The 22,312-nt window shown below is 43.5% G+C and overlaps 1 protein-coding gene and 1 non-coding gene across 2 annotated transcripts; one reads left to right on the top strand and one right to left on the bottom strand.

Annotated features, from left to right (window-relative positions):
- Nucleotides 1–7,177: 7,177 nt before the first annotated feature.
- On the bottom strand, nucleotides 7,178–9,981 carry glulb (glutamate-ammonia ligase (glutamine synthase) b). Its single transcript, XM_041040945.1, has 7 exons — nucleotides 9,826–9,981; nucleotides 9,208–9,390; nucleotides 8,924–9,085; nucleotides 8,678–8,824; nucleotides 8,443–8,570; nucleotides 8,157–8,356; nucleotides 7,178–8,056 (listed from the first exon to the last, which is right to left on the bottom strand). Exons 2-7 carry the CDS (start codon nucleotides 9,371–9,373, stop codon nucleotides 7,738–7,740), a joined length of 1,122 nt encoding a protein of 373 aa, XP_040896879.1. The 5' UTR covers nucleotides 9,374–9,390; nucleotides 9,826–9,981; the 3' UTR covers nucleotides 7,178–7,737.
- Nucleotides 9,982–15,569: 5,588 nt separating this feature from the next.
- On the top strand, nucleotides 15,570–15,726 carry LOC121183985. Its single transcript, XR_005894258.1, has one exon. It is a non-coding gene; the product is annotated as a U1 spliceosomal RNA (small nuclear RNA).
- Nucleotides 15,727–22,312: the final 6,586 nt, after the last annotated feature.

The raw sequence follows: 22,312 nt of genomic DNA, 5'->3' as shown, positions 1-22,312 counted from the left end.
AGAACAACCTGGTTTCATATGTAGATGTTGTCTTCATCAGCTGGTGTAGTCACTGATTATCTTAATCTAATCACACAGTAAGTAGCCGGCCTCAGCACACTCCCACTTTCACCTAGCCCTTATCAAACAGTGTACAAACACAGAGTAAACACTTTACCAACTGACTGTGTCGGTTATGTGTTACAGACAGTGAACAGTGAACCTCAGGCTGACAAACGTCGCATCGTCAGTGGCAAGCAGAACTTACTACTCTAATGTATGGAACATACAGTTTAAATATAGTGGAAAACAAAGTTATAGTAAAAACATGTCAGTAAGGAAAAGAACTAATCAGATTACTGAACAGTGAGTGTTTTTCCCTGGGACTGCTGGGAGGGGATCAGCTTACAGGGACAGGGTCCGACAGGGTTCCTAGTTTTAACGTGTGCCTCCATCTTGGATCTGCCTGTGGAAATCCTGCCGTCTTTGTTATCTGTCCTTTAAAAAGGCAGTGGGACTGGTTGTACTTACGGCTTCTATCACACCTGTAGTTTCTCATTTCACACTGATTCCATACTCTCTTCATGACTCTGCCAATCTAATCTACACGACAGAGCTTGTCCAAGTCTAATTCACCTTTCTCTGTTATTACATCCTGTCACTGGCAGTTGAATCTGACATGTACTTGGCTGTGACAGTGGAGAAGCATCAGATTTTGTATCATTAAAGGCTTATGGTAAATTGCGACAGTCCTTAGGCTCTGACTAACCCACAGGAACAATTAAAGGTAGATTCACATTCATAGCAGAGTTTGATTTACTGCACACACTGAACCTTAGCTTTAGTTGTTGTATAGTGTTAGTCCACACAGAAACCTCATGTTTCCACCCAGCTGACTGTCCGTGTCCTGAAACTCAGTACGGTTTAAAAACATGTGACCTGGGAGGAAATTTGAGGCAGCAGCTCATATTCTGGTGCGAGCTCCATAGTACTGTGTACGGAGAACATGTTCATTATTTTTCTCTCTGAGGGTTAGATAAGGATGTCCATACTGCTTTCATGTCTGTCCACTAACTATGAGCCTACAGCCAGGAGACGCTTAGCTTAGCTTAGCGCAGAGAAACAGCTAGCCTGGCTCTGTCTCAAGGTAAAAAATCAGCTTATGCTTTAAAAAAATGAAGCATTACATCATCCTGTCTTCAGCTGACCTCATGCTTGAGGCAAACAGGAACATCCTGCCTCTGTCCCAGGCACGTCTTCTCTTAGCACAGGATAGCATGTGGTTCAGTGAAGCTCAGTGTGTAGAGCATGACCCAGTTATTAACATGGTTTAAGCCTTTGACTGCCGCTGGGAAACCAAATACTCATCATGGCATTTTGGATTTATAAAATACATTAAACAATATAAAATATGTTTTTTGGAAAATTTCTATGAAGAAGCTAAAGGTGCAGCAGCGACAGAACCTTTTCCCAGAGCGGCTGGATGAAGTGTTATCCTCGTTCCATCAGGCCCACAGTCGTGGCTCTGACATGGCTGGTTTTTGCTCGCCCTGTGGGTACTTGTGTGACCTTTGTGAAATTCCATTATCTTTGTGGCTGGAGGATGGGGGAGGTGTTGCCTTCATGGTTGGAATGGGGGGTTGTAAACTGCAGGAAGGAGGAGAAAAATCAACAAGAGGACCAGGGAAAGGAAGTGTTCAGAAAGAAAGTGAACAAATCCATCCATTTTCTATCCCGCTCCATCCGTCAGGGTCGGAGGAGAGCTGGAGCCTGTCAGGCGGGGTACACCCTGGACTGGTCGCCATGATCGCAGGGCTGACACACAAAGACAGACAACCACACACACACACACACACACACACACACACACACTCACACACACACACACACACGCACACACACACTCACACTCAGGGGCAATGAAGAGCAGCCAGTTAACCTAACGTACATGTTTTGGGGATTGTGGGAGGAAGCTGGAGAAACAACTGGCTGTGGGTTAGTTTTATTTAAAACACATCAGAGCTGTAAGTTAACAGTGATTGACTGATGTAGTTTAATTCTATTCAGATCAACTGTGAAACAAACAAACAAAAGAGGAGTTAGAGAGGAGTGCTGATGAGTTTGTCCTACAGGACAGAGACTTGTTTGTCATGTGAAGTCATTATAAAAACTTTTTTTCTGAGCTGTGTCTGGGCAACCTGACACCAGGGAATTCTGCAAAGCAGGATCAGGAAAAAAAAACTTTCAGGGAAGACGTGTCCAGTCGGGTCTAACACTGAGGAGAAAACCAGGTGAAGCTTTGGCCCATGTTTACAGCTTCTCCTGTTTGCGATGGCTTTTAGTCCAGGTCAGCTCACTTTATACTCTGTTCAAACATGAATCCAACACATCATCACACTGAAATGGATACAGCACAAACCTCCATGGCATGTGGCTGACAGATCTAACATTCATGATTGTGTTGCTGTTTGTATGTGTCAGCAGTATGATGTGAAAACCTGCTTTGAATGAGAAGCACTTCTGCTTTTCTTGTTAACTTTAAACAACTTCCTGTCTATAACCCGTCTCATGAGCGGCTCCTCTGTGGATGCAAACAAAAATGTTAGCATAAGAAACAGAACATAACAGAGAAAAATGCAGAAAGTGAGACGTTTGTAGAAACTGTCTGCGCCTCAGACAGGAGCTGGACACCTGAATGAACCACAGCAGTGTACGGATTCTTCTGACTGAGACACCACAGAGAAATCCACTTGGTGGGGACTTTCTTGGTTACAGCCAATTGCACTCTACAATAATACATAAGCAATACATTAAGCTAACAGGCTGCTGGCTGTAACAGATGTGAGAGTGGTATTGATCTTCTCATGTAATTTGGCAAGAAAGCAAATTGAAAATATCTCCTCTGTAAATAGCTTAGCATATAGAGTGGACGCAGGGGAACAATAGCTCTGTCCAAAGGTAAAAACACCCACCTCATGTTGCGTTTAGGTGATGTCAGCAAAATTGGAAAAACAAGAAAACCTTGTTTTGTTGAAACTCTCTGCTGCTAATCTTGTAGCAGAAACGAGTCATTAGTTGTGTTAGGTATTTGTTCCAGTTTATTAAATGAAACCAGACACAAACAGATGGTGTGTAGGTCCCTTTACATTAGCTGATGTAACCTGTAGTGATGGTGGTTGTGCAGCCAGCAGTTTGTTGACAGTGGGAGATATCGTAACAATCAGATGTCCTTAATATCTTCAACTTGGAATTACAACTCACAGGCTACTCGTTTACCATCTGAACGACACGGCATAAATCCAGAATATTTAGCCTTTCATCTGGTTTGTTTAAGTCATTCAAAAGCAAAACAGGGGTTTATATGTTGGACTATTTCTTGGCCTGGTGCAGTGAGGATTAGACTTTTCTGTCCCTCTGTCTCAAGCGTGACACAGTTACTGTGACACAAATCATTTGTCCCGTGCATCCTGTGAAATGAGAATGTGGCCGTTTACATGATGTTTTTATGTTAAAATGCATCGAGCCTCTTAGGCCTGTCGCTTCTTCTTCCACTCACTCATGTTTCCTATCAGTGGGTCAGCTGTGGTGCACGTGCAGCAGGATGGCCAAACTTAATAGGACATGCATGCAAGCTCACAAAGAATCTCCTTGTCCAAACATTTGGAGGTCTGAGGTTTTTTTGTGCTGGGTTTGGATGTAACCTTACGTGAGCCTTGTTGTGTCCTGCTATGGAGCTGGAGATAGTATTCTAGAAACTGTGCAGAGTCTGAAGAGTCTAAGTCTGAAGCTTTAAAGTCAGATTTAATAATGACAGTCAGGACAGTTCCCATGGTGAAAGTGCCATGTGTTTGTTGGTGGTGGTCTGCTCTGTCCAGGGTTCTCTAACCTCTCCGTCTGTGCGGCTCTGCTTTCACAGCTGCTCAAGTTTCCGACGGTTGGGCCAGCCATGCTGCGACAGTTTACAATGCGTGTTCCCAAATCCACCAATGGGTCTGTGAGTGCTGGTGACGGTGGGCTCGGGTGAGGGGGTGGGGATGAAACACAGACAACACAGTCTGTTGTCACCAGTGATAGTGGTGATAGCTGGGGCTAAAGGGCTCCCAGAGTAGAAGAGACTGGATTCATGTGATGTGATTAGACCTAACACAGCTAAGGATGGTGCTTCATTTACTGTTTGGACTCAAGATATCTGATTAGGTCGAGAGCCTCTGATTGAATTGCAGTTCAGATTCCTTCTTATTTACCATGTATAGCCTGTGTTGTGTGATTAAAGGTCAAAGTGAGATTACGTAGAATGTCTTGATATGTGAAACTACGCTTTCTCCTCTGGGCTTTTTTTAAAAAGACCCACAGTGGTGGTTTGTAAACTGCGTTCTTTGTTCTGTGCACTATACATACCCTTGACCTGCCTGTTGTTATGTAATAGCCTGGTATGGAGCACCACCCCCGCCTCTTGTCCACACACCAGATTGCCTGAGCTCAGACTCAGGCTGCCATGGAAACGAGGCTCAAGGCGTTATGTTTTCCTCCACGAGGCCTCCGCTGTGTCCAGTTTATCTGAAATATCAGTGTTTATCCTCATATTGTTGTTAAAGTGAAGCATTCACACACTTTCACATCCCTCTGTTCAGACAGGACAATGGTGTCAAGTAACATAGGATAAAACAGGAGAGAGAGAGAGAGAGAGAGAGAGAGAGAGAGAGGAACATTTGAATATGTTGTGCAACAGTGAATATGCAGTACAATATGTGCACATGCAAGCAAGGCTTTACAAGTGGGAATCCAACTCCTACAGTATGTGCTCACAGCCTCAGTCACTGCAGCTGGTTTAATGCTCGAATGTCTTATTTTGTCTCTTTAGATAAAATGTCCTTCTGACTGTGCGTCTGTGATTTTGTCTCATATTTCTCTGTGCATCTATAATGAGATTTCATGAGCTTAGTTTGTAGACGTAGACCAACAGAATGTGATTTGGACCTTGGACTCGTTTGGAAGTGAACTCTGTGCCAAATTGAATTTGGTGTGTTCTCAGATTGCTGTAGAAAGAAAAGAAAACTCCACTACACACACTGCAACGGCTAAATCCAGAAGAAGGAAATACAGAGCAGTAACAGAGCTGTTATACAGTCCCACCACAGAGAGGCTGACCACCCAGACCTCACTGCTCTGACTGAGGCCAAATGCAGCTTCATTCTGGTCGCACGCCTGAGACAACGTAATCACACGTAATCACACAGACAAGGACATTAGTTGGAATTCATGAGACAAAATAAACGAGTGCACACAAACAGTCAGATGCAACACACTGGTCCCCACAAACACACTTACGTCTGTGGAATTTCCCATTGTAATAAATGAAGTATTCTATCTATTACTACTATATTTACTAGTCAGACCTTAATTTGACCAAGTGAGGGCCGACTTTAACTGAAGCTGAATGTGCTTGCATTGATAACTAAGCTGTGGACACAGAACCAAGAACGTGCTGTGAGTTCTTGGTCATGGTGTAATTCTGTACAGTTTACAGAGTAAAGCATGAAACGAACACAGGAACCTCCCAAGCTCACTGTGTTTTCCCATGAAGCTCTAAATCCTTTTTGGATTTTAGACTTGGCCTTTCTTTCATTCTGATGTGTTTGCTTGATTCTTCTTAGCTTGTCTTTGTGCACTCATTCAGATCTGTACATGGCAGATACATGGTCTTCTAACGAAGAGGCCACAGCTCCTTCCTTCACCAGCTGCTTGTGAGAAAATGTTGTCTAGTTTTTGTGATGTGTCTCTAAAGTGACCTTTTCACAACTGGACAAGATGTAGAGCGTGAGACGCAACTTTTACTGGAGAGCTTATTTGGGTCTCACTGTCACCCCAGTGACACCAGTGATCCCAGTTCATGGTCGTAAGACGGAAATAAACACAAATGGTCATTCATGTTAAATTCAGGATAAATTGCTAAGATTGCTAAGATTAGCAACTCGAACATGCTGTTTTCATTCACGTCACTTCTTTTATTTTAATGCTGAGTAGATTTTTGAATAATCCTCCTATAACTAGTCTTACAGCAGGAGACGTTAGCAGACGTGATGGTCTCTGTGATGAATTATCAGTTTCAAGCATGTTTTAGATCTTTGATTTTCATGTGAGAGAAAATGATGAGCAGCGGTGAACGTGTTGGAGGTGAGCAGAGGACGGCCTGGTGAACTCGCAGAAATGTTTCTATGGACCTATAAACTGAAAAACTGGTTTACACAATGGAACAAGTGAAGAAAACCTGCTGAGAAAAACAAGCTCAAAAAGGATAGAACAACCCTGTAAGTCTGTTTGGAGCTAAATCCCCTGAGAGCAGTGCTTTTTAAATTTTGGAAAGAAAACACGTTGGACCTGAATGACTCAGCCTTATCAGCTCAGTATGGAAACTGTATATTTAGTGCATCATCCTGGTTTCAAATCAAGTCTGTGGCAGCATTTTCAGAATGAGAGGAGCCTATGACATGTGTAACATGGTACGAATTAAGTGAAACTAGAGGCAGTCACGACACTGAATGAGGCAGTCTCACTACAATAACAACATGGTGAGCAGTACAGGAGAACACAGTATGCACAAGCCTTTAAATGTGGTTTAACAAACCAGACATCCGTTACATTTTAATCATCAGTTCAAGCTGTATTTATAGAACTGACACATAAAGTGTATTAGTTCACTTAGTTTGGTTTAAGAAACTAATGCAACACACTGAGTGATACAGCACGGTACGACTGCCTGCTCCAGCTGAATGCAGCAGGATCACAGGTTTGGCAGGAGCTCTCCATCCCCTCTTTACTTTCCTGACCTGCTTTTAAGAACTAGTTCAAAGGTTATCCAGGCTTGTGTCAGAATAACATGTCAGGACGACAGCTATGCACTACGCACTATTCTTGGATTGACGTGCTAAGGAATAGCAAACCATGCAGAGTCAGCAAAGTCAGCTTGCTCACATGCACACTGTCACCACCTTTACAGTAAATGATAAATGTGCTGAAACCTCTTCGAAGGTTTGACGTCATGTTGATTTTTTTTTTTTCACTCTGGTTTGTTCAGTTGTTTGAATAATTAGAAAAGTGTGGACTTCACTTGTTTTAATTAAGCACCGTTTGTTAAAGGTTACAGAGCATTTTCTCTTATGACCGGTCACATTGCAGAGATTCATATCAGCTGATCGTCTGTATGTGACAAACCGGTTTCTGTCAGAATGGAACTCCAGGCAAAACACAACACATCTGAGACCAAAGTGCAGACACAAGGCAGATGTAAAAATGTTGACTGTTTATTAAAGATATTTTTAATAAGTGTAAAAACAGACATGCATTATTAACAAAAGCATGCAAAGGTAGATTGGCTTACATAATGACCTCAGCTATCTACAGCATGAACACAGCTGAACATTCAAATGCCTTTGGGATCCTTTGTGTCAGAGTAACAGGGTCTGCAGCGAAACCCTGCAGCATGTAGACACTTTTCATTAGTACAAGTTAAACACGTTACGATAGCATATTTCAATACAAATCACCGTCCACCATGACAGAATGCACTGCTGACAGAAAGGAGGTGTTTACGTTCGAGATAAAAAAGTTCCTGCACATGACTGAATGCACAGAGACCGCAGGGCTACCTCATCATTTCATCTGTCAAGTAAAAAATTTCTAAAAAGGCAAAGATCAATTTGTAGAGACTTGAAAATAGGCTAAATACAGTACTAGCAATGACTCTTTGTTTGAGACTGTTCATTTGCTGTAATCTCTGGTCTCGTCTCCGTCTTCCTTTAGTAAACACGTGCGCACCAGAGCCTCTGAGACAATGTAAGGGTCGCAGTTGGCGGACGGCCGGCGGTCCTCGAAGTAGCCCTTCTTCTCCTGCCCTACCGAGCGAGGGATGCGGATGCTGGCACCACGATTGGCCACGCCGGCGGAGAACTCGTCGATGTTTGAGGTTTCGTGATGACCGGTGAGGCGTCTGGCGTTGTCCAACCCGCCTTTGGGATCATAGGCCCTGATGTGATACCGATGTCTCTTTGCCAGCCTTTCAATCGCCTCTTCGATGACTCTGTGAGAAACAGAAGGGCTTAGGAAGACGCTAAAAACCCAAATTCAAAATCCTAAAACTGTAACACGTTACTTAATACTCTGTTAAAACTGGTCCTTACTTCAGTCCACCGTCCTCTCTCATTTCCTTTGTGCTGAAGTTGGTGTGGCAGCCAGCACCATTCCAGTTCCCTGAGATAGGCTTGGGGTCAAAGGACACCACCACACCGAAGTCCTCACAGACCCTGTGCAGGATGAAGCGAGCAATCCACAGATGGTCCCCCATGTTGATACCTTCACAAGGTCCGACCTGGAACTCCCACTGCCACACAACACACACAGGATTATTAACTGATTATTAAACAATCTGACAACTAAAACTGCAGAAAAATAATAAGCGGACAATACCTGAGCTGGCATGACTTCAGCATTGGTTCCACAGATCTGAACCCCAGCATACAGACAGGCTCTGTAATGCGCCTCCACTATGTCTCGTCCATACGCCTTATCTGCTCCCACTCCACAGTAATAAGGCCCTAATCAGGTGGAAAGAAACTAAATATTAACACTCAGCCGGTCGTTAGTGCTTTTAATGAATTATATTTCAGTAAACAATGAGGCAAGCCACAAAGCTGACACCCACCTTGTGGACCTGGGAAGCCGTTGGAGGGCCATCCAAACGGGTGTCCGTCTGTGCCCAGGATGGTGTACTCCTGCTCCATACCGAACCACGGGTGGGAATTCTCCACCATGCTCATGATCTGTTTACAGGTGTGGCGCAGGTTGGTCTCTGTTGGAACAGCATCAGAAATTAGCGGACATACAGTCTCAGCTCTCAGACCGCTCGAACCACAATAACGCTCAGGCCTGTTCTTCTTCTTCTGCTCACCTGCAGGTTTGCGGTTGTATTTGAGGACCTCACAGAGCACCAGCTTGTTGGGGTCTTTTCTGAACGGGTCCCTGAACATGGCTGCAGGGATCAGGAACATGTCGCTGTTGGAGCCTTCGGACTGGTAGGTGCTGGAACCGTCAAAGTTCCACTCAGGAAGATCTGATGGAGGGAAACAACTCACATCAATGATCTTTAACAAAATCTTAATAATAGATTTAATCATTGTTTTGCAGCATGATGTTATCAATGTTGGTATTGATCACACTGGTGCCAGATCTTACCCTCAATCGTCTTGGGTTCAGAATCCAAAGTTCTGGTCTTGCAGCGCAGTCCCTCTCCAGACCCATCTATCCAAATGTACATGGCTTGGACCTTGTCCCCCTGAGGGAGATCCATGTACTGCTGCTTAACAGCTTTGTTCAGTTTTGAACTTGCTGAGGTGGCCATCTTCTTAACCCCGAGACCTGCAGAGTGAAGAGGACACACACACTAAGCTTCACACAGTGGGACACTCGATCAGGATGTGAGACAAAATCACATGAGGCTCAGACAAGACAGATTAGAGTGAGTGTTACTGACAGAAAATAACTACATTATTACAGAATACACAACAACAACAACAACAACAACAACATCCTCAGGGTTTCAGGCAACAACCTGCTCCTTTACTGCTCTAATTCAAATGGCTGCTTAATAAAAGCAAAGAAAACAACACACACTGTAACATTAAAGATCACACATGTTGGAAAGTAAACATCAAAACACTGACATGACAGGTTGCAACAAAGGGGAAAGTTACATCAGCACAATAACAGGAAACCAGAGCAGCTGCAGATGTCTGTGATGGATAAAGGTCTGAGGGTCTGAGGTCCGAGGGTCTGAGGTCTGAGGTCCCTTACCTTCTGTTAAGTGTAGAAAAATATCAGGAGCTGAAAAGAGTCCTCAGATGTGTGCTCAGGCTGAAGGTGTCTTTTGTTGTTCATTCCTACTTCTCTCGGAGTCACCGTTGAATTTATAGCGCTGCCGAGAATCAGCGCCGCCTCTGATTGGTCCGGAGAAAACGTGATCAGCCCGTGGTGCGGAAATGCAGAGCTCTCTGTGGATAACAAAGGCAGGCTTTACACACGCACTGTTCTCTGATCAGCGTGTGCGAGGCGTGAAAAATATTAAACCAAATAACGCGCACACACACGCACACACACACACACCTGAGGAGACCGCGGACCGTAGGGACGTGATAAACAAGTCACGCGCCCTCTGCCGACGGTAAATCACAAACGGAACAGTTTGTTCTCAGAGGATTAACTGTTCAGTTACAATCAACGGCCGCGATTCACCCATTCACCCATTCATCAGTGCTTAATTACACCGAACACTCACGTACTGCATTCAACTCAGACCTGAGCTACTTTATTTTACCATAGGTTTGTGTTCATCTCCACCACACTGATACTTCTCTGCACTTCAGTGGGATGTAGGACTGTACTTAGAGCACAGAATTTACAAATCACAAAACGTGAAGAGTTTATAAACTGACGCTTCTTCCTGAATTAAATTAAATTAAAGCGAGTGTGTGTGTGTGTGGGGGGGGGGGGGGACTTGTGACAGGTTTCATGAAGAGCAAGATTAAAAGTAATGAGAGGACAATGGTATGCTTGATGATTGATTGATGACTAATCACAATGCACACAACAACAATAAAGGAACTAATGATGGTCAGACTAATCGTAGGAATGATAATAATGATTAATGAGGCTGGTAATGGGGCAGTAGATCCACAGCAGCAGATCCAGACTCACCATGTAAAGATTTTTTGCAGTTGAAAATGTGTTGTCTGCCATCCAATAATTATCTGTAAGTATTTACTGCTGAATGTATCTGACATATAGAAAAACTTGGCCGACATCAAGGTTACTGTGCTGCTCAGCAGACAACTGGCTCCTCCAAAACAAGTCTGTGCACTTCAGCAGCAGCTCTGAGAACAGCTGACGGGGACGTTCATTGTGCATAAACACAAACAGGTCTGTCATTTTAAGCCCTGCATAGCATTAGTGAGTTAGGAGAAGATGTTACATGACGTTACAGAGATGTTTTCACTCACCTCCGTGCACAGAAACACAGGGATTAATCTGCTGCTTGAGGCCCTTTTGTTGAGCCGCTCTCAGGTTTGAACCCAGCTCCTCACAGTTCTGTTATGTTGAAATCACAGAGCTGATGTTGTTAGTGGTGGTTTTCTGTCAGAACAGTTGATGCAGATGTACAATGAGGACACAAGGCTGCGGGGCTAAAGACAGGCCATTGTAATCTGAGTTGTGCAACTAAACCAACAACATCCATCGAGCCTGAAGAAAAAGAAGGAATGAAAGAAAGAAAAAAAATGAGACAAGCATCAGTAAAGAAAAAAGAAATGAGATTATTGCAAAAATTTTGAAAGAGGGGAGTATAAAACGTGTAACTTTAGAAGTGGAATCTTCAGAGTAAAATACTCTCAAAGTACTACCCAATACATTAGTGGTACGAAAAATTCAACTCATTATACATTTAAAAACGGGCTATTCAATTGCTTGAAAAGTTCAAATAATGACAGCTTCTCTTTACTTCCACACAGAGCTGTCACTGAGCATGAGGAAAGTCTTTACATTTTAAAATAAAACAGGTATAACCAACCAACACATTTACAAAATGATTCACAGTGACAGAAAACATGCACAGACATGACCACAAATGTATTGCAGGTAAGGAAGGAAACACCTGCATTTTCTAAGTCCAGATCTTCAAGCTGACAGCGCTTTAAATCACTGCTGTGAGACAAAAGAGTGACCTGCATTTATGAGCTTGTATGTAAAGCTACAGAGAAGTTGTCGTGAAGGAAGGTGCTCTCTCAGGAGGGTTTGCCAAAGCTCAGATTAGCAGAAGAAATTCACAGTTTTTCTTGCCAGTGAGGAATAAAGATGATCATGGAAAACTCTGCAGTGCTTCATATTTGTATGGCTCTTTATGAGAATGACTACTAGTATATTAAACATGGGGGAAAATGAACTATGTGTTGAGCATAACACAGAAGAATAATGTTTCACATATTTTCAATGAAAAACACAAGCCTCAAATTTAGGTGCTTCTGTCCTTATTGATTCTGGATGGCCTCATTGTTTGTTGATTTGCAGAATGTAGCCAGACCCTGAAAGAGTAGAATGCCATGGCACTCTGCTGAGGTGGATAAGCTCACATACTGAGAGACAGATTTATGCTGGGTGAAGAGTGGAGGTGTATGGAAACCAGCCCGGAGGACAGACGTCCTGAGACTGAACAGCTGGACTGTTTACAGCTAATGCAGGTTACAGACTGAAAGAAAGGACAGACAATATAACAATACAGGCAAGTAAAGCTTAAAGCTTAACTCTGTACATGAAATTGAAATGTAGTGAACTGAAGCCTCGAGACCACGTGATTTAAGGGACTGGGCTGCTATACACCTGTGTGATAACCCCTCTCTGTTCCCCCCTGTCTGTCCACCCATGGTGACATGCAGACTGCCAGCTTGTTGTGTGCATGTCCTTTGCTTTTTTGTGACTCAGAGGCCTCGGTGCAGCTGCTGACCTTTTGGGAGAATCCCCAGAGCGTTTCACAGGCTGCCTCTAAGGCCTCAGGGCTCCATGATTGTATATTTCATCTAACACAAGCTGTAGGCTCACGTAGACCTACAGTATTAGAAAAGCGAGGCTACAGTCTCTCAGCTGTTGTTTTTTCCTCATTGCCACATTCTGTTTATAAAAATCCTAATCAAATCAAAGATACATGCTCAATTACATAATTATCTAAAACTATAAAACCTTTCAATCTTCTTACACCTGAAAATAGTTGGACAATGGCCTCTACTTTGTGTTTGTCCTCATGAGCAGCGTGAGATCTGTGGTCAGACTGTGACACCTAGTGGCTGAAAGGCAGAAAAGCAGGAACTGTCTCTTTAACCTCGTCTATCGCCGAGCCTTTGGAATCCCAGTGTGTCTGTAGTGTACTGTCACTGCACAGCCATACAGAACCTGACTGTTACTCACGTATCTGGGCTTCTGATCAGACACTTACTCAAACTCCTGACTGCCATCATTTATTTCAAACTGTTCTGGGAGCTGTCACAAAAAGTCAGATTATTGAACATCTTAGTGTGATCAGAGACAGAGATCCTCAGTCATCAGACTTTTAATGGATTTGAAACATCCATTGTCAGAACTGTAACCTGTTGAAATTATAATCTGGTCACATGACGTTCGGTAAGGTGCCATAGGTAAGGTAGACGGACTGTGGAATTGTGGGACAGAGCCAAGGGGGCAGTTGTAGGTTTCAGCAGTGAGGATCGCTTCCGCGTTCAAAAAGCTGCAGTTCCTCGGCTGCCGCTGGGGGCTGGCTCCAGAAGTGAGCAATTCTCCATTGACCCCCATGTTAAAATAGCCACGTTTACAGCCTAAAAAACATGTTTACAGCCTGGTACATTTTTTGTTATTGATAGTTTCCACCTCTGTGAACACTGAACACTTAAATTCTTAGATACATTAGGGCGTGGTTACGTTGAGTGACAGCCCCATAGACAGGCACTGGCAGTTAGCTCTTTGCTAAAGCATCGGCTGGGCTAGGCGGCTACATCCAGAGGCCTCCGGCTACGTCCAGCGGTTGACAGGGGCTGCAGTGTCCGTGTTTGTTTGCCAATGTTCGGATAGGTTTCTGTGACAGTATGGCTTGTTGTAGTGTGGACTGTACTAACCGACCGTCGAAGGAGTCTGTGCTGCAGTTTTTTCGGTAAGTAAATTTCTCACTGTTTTACCTGGATGTTTGCGCTAATTAGCATGTATTAGCATGTAATAGCATTTTCCCGCTAGCTTATGACTTCATTGCCGTTTTCTGGTCGCTGCTGATACAGATAGAGGACCGGAGCAGCTAATGTTAGGAACGCTGTTGCGGTGTGTTCCGTGCTCTCAGAGTCCGTTTATTGTGTGAATACTAGGCTACAATTTTATTCCGTCTCATTTTTCTGTTTAAAAAGTCCGACATTGCATGGACAGAGCAGCTCCGTCAGTAAGCGTCTGCTGTGGTTTGTGTGCTGCTGTAGCTGTAAGTGGATAGTGGATGGAGGCAGCGGTGAAAGCCGGTTAATATTAAATATTGCTCCGAGCTAAGTGGCCGGGTTCTCGGCCGGCTGACCGCGGCTGACCCGCAGAGTAACCGCCTCTCCTCCGAATATGGAAGGTACACTCCCACTAAAATCCAAGATGGCGCAGCTCCAATGCCCATGGTTTGGTCACGAAACCGACTCCCCGAAACCAATGGGTGACGTCACGGGTGCTACGTCCATGTCTTATAAAGTCTATGGACAGAGCCAGAAGACATGTGGTCCATGTCTTATACAGTCTATGGACAGAGCCAGGAGACATGTGGTCAAAGAGGCGCACTCGGTAACTGCTATAATCGTTTGTATCGTGTGAAATGTTGTTGACGGACTTTTCATGGACTCAGAGACATTTTCATTGTTTTAATTTATTTCAGCTCATTCTGTTGTGCTAACGTTTAACCAGTGCACTGCTGGAAACTACCTTGAATGATTGAAAGGAGTTGAAATGATGTGTGTTTTAAAAGGTTTTCCTCTCCTGTAGTTTTCACAGTGTCCTCAGAGAGAAAATCAAACTTCAGCAGCATCAGTATGAAGCGGGGCCATTATTCCACTGGACCAGTGCAGCTACAGGTATTGTTCCTTCATTATTCACTTAAATGCACATAATAACATGTTAGTGAGTTTCAGCAAGTCAGCAACTGAATCAAGCGTCTTTAATGTTGAAAAGAAAAAGAGTTCATGTGGTAATTCAGTCTCTCTCTAAAGCACAAGCAGCATTACAGCTTTTCAGGTTCGTGCACAAACACTGAACGTTATTTTATTTTATACTGTTTGTACATGGCAGAGAAAAGTCTCATTTTTATTTTATTTTTCATTTCCTGGGAACAAAGTGATGAATTTTACAGTTGAGTTACAGTCTCATCACTACGTGTCTATAAAGCTGCAGTAATTTTTTATTCTTCTTCTCACAACGTACTGAAGAGAATTACATCTCTATTTACTAAACACAGCAAAAAAAAAAAAAAAAAGAAAAAATAATCCTCACAAAATGTTTTAAGATATGTACAAATAATGATAATGATGCAGGTCTGATGTGCTTCCTCCATACAAACGTTCTGGACCTATGTACATGCAGATGTGTTTCCTGTTTAACTTGTAGCATATGTGCACCGAGGGTTCAGGTTTCCATACATTTGTGTGAGATGCACATTGGACCAGTACTGGATCCTGCTCACACTTTAACACGTCTCTGTTTATTGCTGATTTTTGCAGCTCTCAAGTCAAATTCAGTCACTGAACCAGGTCTCCTGCTCTACATGTTGTATCCCCATTTAACCACAGGGTGGTGCAATTACTCCACTTACTACACACAGTGCTTTTACTTTACCAAAGCCTGATCACAGCCAGAACATGGTAAATCTTTTTACTATCTTTTTTAAAGCAATGGGTCATTACATCCAGAGCTGATCTAAAAGTTGTTTTTACTAAGATTGCCAGTCCCACCATCCAGAGGCTGTTCTGTGCTACAGTGCATCCTCTGTCATACTTACCTGGCAGGGGAGATACCATGATCGAGAAGGTGGTTCACCCCGGGCGAGGCTCAGCCAGTGTGCTGAGGCTGTGCTGACCCCTGCAAATTCCCCAAATGTGGGAATCTTGACTTTCTGGTAGTGGGGGACTGCGTCCGCGCGCTCCCCTGTTTTTTTGTTCTGTTATTTTTGGGGCGTCCTTGACGCAGCAAGTAAAGACTGCGGCTCTGGACTGATCGGAGGGTCGCCGGTTCGATCCCTCCACCAAGCCCCTGAGCAAGGCACCGATCCCTCGCAGCTCCCTGGGCGCCCTAGTAGGCAGCCCTCTGCCCCAGTGTGCATGCTGTGTGCGGGTACAATGCAGAGAGTAATTTCCCCAGCTGAGGGATAGCAAAGGAATAAACTTAAAACTTGAACATCAGGACTGAGTGAATCACAGAGTATCACTGGATGAAAATCAGAAGTGACTGTGGATTTAATTTCCCTTAAAATTATTCAACGCGTACAGGAAAACAAATGCTGTGCTTGTTTTATAACTCTGGCCTGGTAATGTGCTCTCCGTCTCTCTTTTAGCTTGGAATACTAAACATTTGGGGGGGAGGGATTTAAAAACCATTAAGTGGGACACATAAAAGAGACTCAGGCACGGTGATGGTCATTTCACCCCTCAAACAGAAATGGTAATTGGCTAATTTCTGTTCTAACGTGTGCCATAAAAGCCTCGCCAGCCCTTTTAATTACGCCTCCATGAAAGGACTTGCTTTGCACAATAAAAAAAGGTGTCAATTAGTATGCAGAACAATGTTTAACATATCAGAAAATTAATCTACACAGCACTTTGAATTAAAAGTTTCTTTCTGGAATAACTAGGCCAGGCCAGCTGAGAATGCTATTGTATGTGGTCTAAATTACTCCTTTGTTACCGCTGCTGAAAAGCAATTAAAACAGGGATTCGAGTGTGGTCGTATTCTCCACAAACCTGTCAGTGTTATATACTGGAAATAAAAAAGCTCTGTGTCTGCTGTCTGTTTTTAAACTGAAGCTCGGGCTCATTTATGTCGAGCCTTGAAGTGAATTGGATTCTGAAAGGACAAAGTAAAGAAATTGGAAGCTACAACAGAGAGTCAGAGATGATTCTCGCCAAAGGAAGTCCTGTTTACTCACGTTATTGTTATGGAAGAGATGAGCTTATCTGATACCTCGCTCTTATTAATGATGAAGGACTGTGCAGCTTGAATTTAAAAGCTGCCTTAGGCCATGTTTTTATGCAGCCGGACTATATTTCTCCTCCTCGCATCCTCCAGTTATAGCATAATGTTTTCATGTTGAAGATTTTTTTAAGCACCAATATGCTGGTTTTGTTTTTAGCTTTTTATTATTTTGTTGCATGTAACTGTCTTGATTTTCTCCTACGTATCTAATTGATCAGACTGAGAAATTATAACCTAATTAATGAGGCGTACATGAGTAGAAACAAAACAATTTTCCAGCAGGTCTCAAGTCTGATCACTGTCACCCAGCTTCTCCATCTAAATGCCAGCAGCTCACATCTTGGTGAGAACCACCCCAGAGGCCGTCAGCAGCAGCTCATTTCCCTAAAACACATTCTTTTAATTAAACAAACAGGCATAATAAAGGAGAGAAAAGAAAAGGAGATGCTCCTTTATTCCCGTGTGAGGGAGAGGTTCATTAATATTTAGAGACCCTGTGGGCTTCCAGGCGTTTCTGCTGCTCTGCTCAGCCTTTGCCAGTAATAAGGCAGGAAGGCACAGGCAGCCTGCTGGTACTGCAGTCTTTAAATGGCTGCACTCGTAGCTCTGGTTAGAGGTAGAGTTACTGTGCACTGCACTCAGGGTACAACAGTACTGTTTCTGTTGTGTTTTGCAAAATTTTGCCTGAAAGTGATAGACTGGAGAAAACGTTTTTATTTATGAGAAAATCAACTCCACTCATATTTGTCCATTGAAGCTACAATCAGACGCTGCTCAGTTTAGCTTAGCATAAACCCTGGAAGCAGTGGGACACAGTTATCCTGGTAAAAATAAAATTCACATGGGAACACACCAACCCCTGTAAAACTAAAACCTTTAGTTTTAATTCTAAACAAAAGAAGTGTCATGTATTAGTGAATATTAGAGGCGTTAGAAGGCAGAGGCAGGCTTGCTGTTGTCCCCTGGTTCCAGGGCTTTTGCTAACCGTCTCCTGGCTCCAGCTTCGTATTGACGGACAGATATGAGAGTGGTATCGATCTTTCAATCGAATAATCTCTCAGCAAGAAAAAGTTTAATTTAAGACATTTAAAAGCTTTCAGCCTTCTATCTTTGTTCTGATCATTAATCTTGTGTGGGCTCAAGTAAACGTCATTAAGACTTTTAGGATGATGTTCAGAAATAATATCAGAGCCTGTGAGGGTGGGTATCACACGTGGTGATACACAACCACAGGTGATGCACAACCACAGGTGATGCACAACCACAGGTGATGCACAACCACAGGTGATGCACAACCACAGGTGATGCACAACCACAGGTGATGCACAACCATAGGAACAAAAAGATGTGAATGTGCAGAAAAGACTTGTTATAGAAAATGCCTGTCAACAAATGAGCATCTGTGAACACAATGCTGTGTGAAACTTAGTGCCTGAAGTCCTCGTACTGAGTGTGTGTGACACTGAAGTTACAAGTGAACACACATTTAAAGCTGCTCTAATGAATGTCTTTATTTCAGCAATGGATCAGATCGTTATGTGCCATGTGAACGAAGTCAGTCGTGGTGATAAACAATAATCACTCAGACAGTTGTAGTGTCTTTCAGCTCATTGTTTCCAGTGTCAGGAGGAAACTGACCTGTACACAACCTGAGCTCAACCAGTAACAGTTCAAACAGTGCAGATTCATGAAGCTTCAGCAGGTACTGGTTAGTAATAGGTAGGTTAGTAACAGGTAGGTTAGTAACAGGTAGGCAGATTAACCAGGGAAAAGGCAGCAGACAGACAGAAAGGCTGGAAAGTTTGGGAATGTAAAACACAACAGACAAGCTGGCAGGGAGTGAGTGGAAGTGGGCCAGTATAAACACTGAGAGCTGATAAGGGAATAGAGACCAGGTGAGGAGGTGGGTGGGGAAGAGTCCGGTGGCTGAAAGGCGGGAAGGCCGGGGTTACTGCAGGGCACGAGGGCGAGGCAGGGTCTGAAATAACAGGAAAATTAGTAACATGGAAAAGAACGAATGAATGCGTGGATCATCGTCTGCCTCGGAGCGAGTGGAGCCAGATATTTGCACAAATACCAGTTTTTTTCCTCCTCTGGGTTCGATGCGACTTTTGAAAAGCTCTGCAGTAAACCTGACTTTGATATCAAAGGAAACTGCTGGGTGTGTTGGGCGGGCGTTTCGTACTGTAGGCTTGTTGTTGCCTTTGTTGTCATCTTGTTGCTTGTCTCTTAATTGACAGAGAAAGTAGACCAGGATGTTATGGATTGTGGGTGTTATCTCCAGTCTCACATCCCCTCAGCTCACCACACAACTCATTTCTCACTTTGGTTGCAGGGGCTTGGAGCACATCTCTTTCTTACAGCCCTCAGAAGTCAGGTGGCCCTCAGCCATTCCAGCTGCCTGTCGGGTGTCACAGCGAATCAGCATCAGGCAGGGGTGTAAAAGACAATCACACAGTTTTACATGCTACATTTGCCTTTAATCGAGGGGAAATCGTGCACAGAGCCGAGCCCCAAATAGAAATCTCCAGCAACACTTCTGTGCATGTGTAATTAGCACAGTAAATCTCCTAATTAGCTTGTTGCGTTGTCAGTGGTTATAGCATCATCCGGATGAGGGGGTGGGTGGAGAGTCAGGGGTGTGGTGGTGGTGGGGGGGGGGGGGATCCAGCAGATGGCTGCGTGCTGTCTTGCAGGCACACAGTCGTGGAGCGGAGAGGCTGAGGCTGTTGTCAGACATTCCTCCGTCAGGCCACTGCCTGGAGCCCACCGCCGTGCCCCCCTACCCCCATGCCCCGGCCCTGCTCCCCTCCACCCCAGCAGCCACAGAAGCAGAAGTTAAGAATAGAGGAAGTCTTGTCACATTGCATGTAAAGGCATCCTGTGTTCTGAGGGGTGATACACACTGGAAATAAACATTGCCGCTCGGCTGTGCAGCCCCTATGTTTGTTTTTCTCCCTAGTTATTAGACCCTTTTGGTCAGATACTGTCACAGATATGCACCGCTTACAGCTGAGTTTAGGCCTCAAGTTGACATAATCCAGTGCGGGCCCGACTGTTGGGTCCCTTTATTGAATAGATTCTGAATATGCCACTGGATTGCAGCACCTACGCCCATATCATTAAAAACATTACGCTGTCAAAGCTTTTCTTTTCAGGTTTTCATTCTACTGTATTTGTCAGGGGAGTGTGGATGAAATGTTTTAATGAGATGACAAAGACGCTTTGTGTAGGATGAGTGTGACTTATTCCAAAACTTAACACACTAAAGACTTGGAATAAGATTTGGATGTGCTGCAGTTCTGGGTGCACAGAGGTAGAAATCCTAATGGATGAATCCTAAATGGAGACAGAGGCTGTAAATTCCTACTTAGTTGGTCATTGCTGCTAAAATTCATCCTATTTAGGACGAATCATTGCAGTTTCCCTGAGTCGTACCTCAGCCTGTCTGAAATCTGTTCTGACACAGAACAAAAGCAGTTTCGGGGACTTCTTCCTCCAGATGTTGAACTTGATTCGAAAAGAAAAGGTGATTTTGAGGGGGCTGGGAAAAAAAGGGAGGAGGGGAAGGGGGAGCACAAGGGCAGCCGCTTCAGGAAAGAGAGCAGACAGCGACACACTGTTGCAGTGCGATGCCGAAAGGTGAGACAAACGCACAAAAACATTCAGGGCAACAGCCGCACTGGGCAAACTGGGCACTTTGTTTGTCAGATGCTGTTTGAGCTTGATGGATTTCTCACTGCACCTTCTTGATTTTCTCTCTCAAGATCACATTTCATCTTTAAACTGTAACAGTCATGTAGGATGAGTGCTTATTGTCTGTAGATGGAATATTATTAAAAACAATAGTAATATTTATTATTCAGGCGTTTGCTTCAGTCACAGCCCTGAAACTGATCATAGGCCACTGATTTACTGCTTTGTGCCAGCTCTGGTTCTTGGTGTCCCCCAAAGATCAGCTTTAGGTCCTCGTTTCCTTTCCATTAACACCCACAGGTCTGAAACATCTCAGGCAGGCCGACTCTGTAGCATCTTTTAAATCGCTTCTTACAACTTCCCTGTTATTGGAAACTCCTTCTTAAATTTTCATGATGTTTGATTCTCATTATTTTACTGTTATTTTTATTTTTTCTGTCAGTGTTTTTTTTTACTCTTTCACTCTTTTTGGTACTATTATTATGACTAGTATGACTATTATGTTGTTGTTGTCATTGTTTTAATGATGATGATGATGATTGCTCCAGATTCATGGGATCTTTCCTTTGTGTGTCTCCAGTTAAATCTGTTCGATTCTCTCTGTGCGACTTTCTGACAGTAGTATTAGTGTATAAATATAAAGTAAGTGGAGATTTATTGTAACACACCTTTAATAATTTAATGATTCGGTTGATGTGAATATTATTGTGTCAGATGTCAGTTAGCCAAAGGCACAAATATTCCAAAAGGGTAAAAGTGTCAGTGAGTGCACTGAGAGGCAGGATGTCCTATATACCTCTGATATGGTTTAATTATGTGACATACAGTGATTGAAAAAGATATAGTTTCAATTAAAAGGCTTTAATTGAAAAAGGTCATTTCAAAAACTAAATGTTCTATTAGAAATTCAATTACCTCCCAGAAAAAAGGAATATAATATAATTCTTCATAATGGACTGTGGAATGTAATAAGTCGGCCAATTAACTGCTTTTTATTTGATTTAGGTAGATTTTATGATCTTTGTTCACAATATCAATTACATGGAGAGCTTTGTGTAGGCAATGTTCATAATGACTGCAAATGGCAGAGGAGGAAAAAACCCTTGACTAATTAATGCATCCCTAACCAGCTTTCAATTATAACACAAATCATGCACTAACACACATCTAGGTCAGGATTCTCAGCCTTTGTTCATCACCGAGTTTTATTACACAAAACTTTCCTCAGATTTATGAAGAAGCAGCAAAATGCACAGTTAAAGGTTGCACACTGCCTGTGCTGTGTTGTGTTGTGCTGTGTTGTGTTGTGCTGTGTTGTGCTGTGCTGTGTTGTGTTGTGTTGTGTTGTGCTGTGCCGTGCTGTGTTGTGCTGTGCTGTGTTGTGTTGTGTTGTGCTGTGCTGTGTTGTGCTGTGCTGTGCTGTGTTGTGTTGTGTTGTGTTGTGCTGTGTTGTGCTGTGCCGTGCTGTGTTGTGTTGTGCTGTGCTGTGCTGTGTTGTGTTGTGTGTTGTGCTGTGCTGTGCTGTGCTGTGCTGTGCTGTGCTGTGCTGTGTTGTGTTGTGTTGTGTTGTGCCGTGCCGTGCCGTGCCGTGTTGTGTTGGGTGAGTTTCAGGCTGTTGAGTTTGGAGTGGTGCTTTAAATGTTGTCAGGTGAAGCTTTGCTCCGTCTGGCTGCTTCTCCTCTGACAGATATCAGTCAATCCAGCAGATGAGGTCAGCTGTTTTAATTTGCTCGCGCTGCGTCCTGGGAAATGAATATTCAGCGTTTTGATGATAGAGCTTTGCTGTTGATGCACACTGATGATGTTCATGTGCTGGCACCATTTTCTCAGTGAGCTTACAGCAACATGC

This window comes from Toxotes jaculatrix, chromosome 6, assembly GCF_017976425.1.
Source record: "Toxotes jaculatrix isolate fToxJac2 chromosome 6, fToxJac2.pri, whole genome shotgun sequence".
Lineage (NCBI taxonomy): Eukaryota > Metazoa > Chordata > Actinopteri > Toxotidae > Toxotes > Toxotes jaculatrix.
Note: the sequence above shows the minus strand (reverse complement) of the source record. Positions and strands in the feature narration are given on the sequence as shown.

Coding starts and splice junctions, on each gene's coding strand:
- glulb (XM_041040945.1), bottom strand. CDS start 9,373: ATGGCCACCTCAGCAAGTTCAAAACTGAACAAAGCTGTTAAGCAGCAG. Junction 8,825..8,923: donor ATACAACCGCAAACCTGCAG/GTGAGCAGAAGA, acceptor CTGTTCCAACAG/AGACCAACCTGCGCCACACC. Junction 8,057..8,156: donor AGAGAGGACGGTGGACTGAA/GTAAGGACCAGT, acceptor TGTTTCTCACAG/AGTCATCGAAGAGGCGATTG.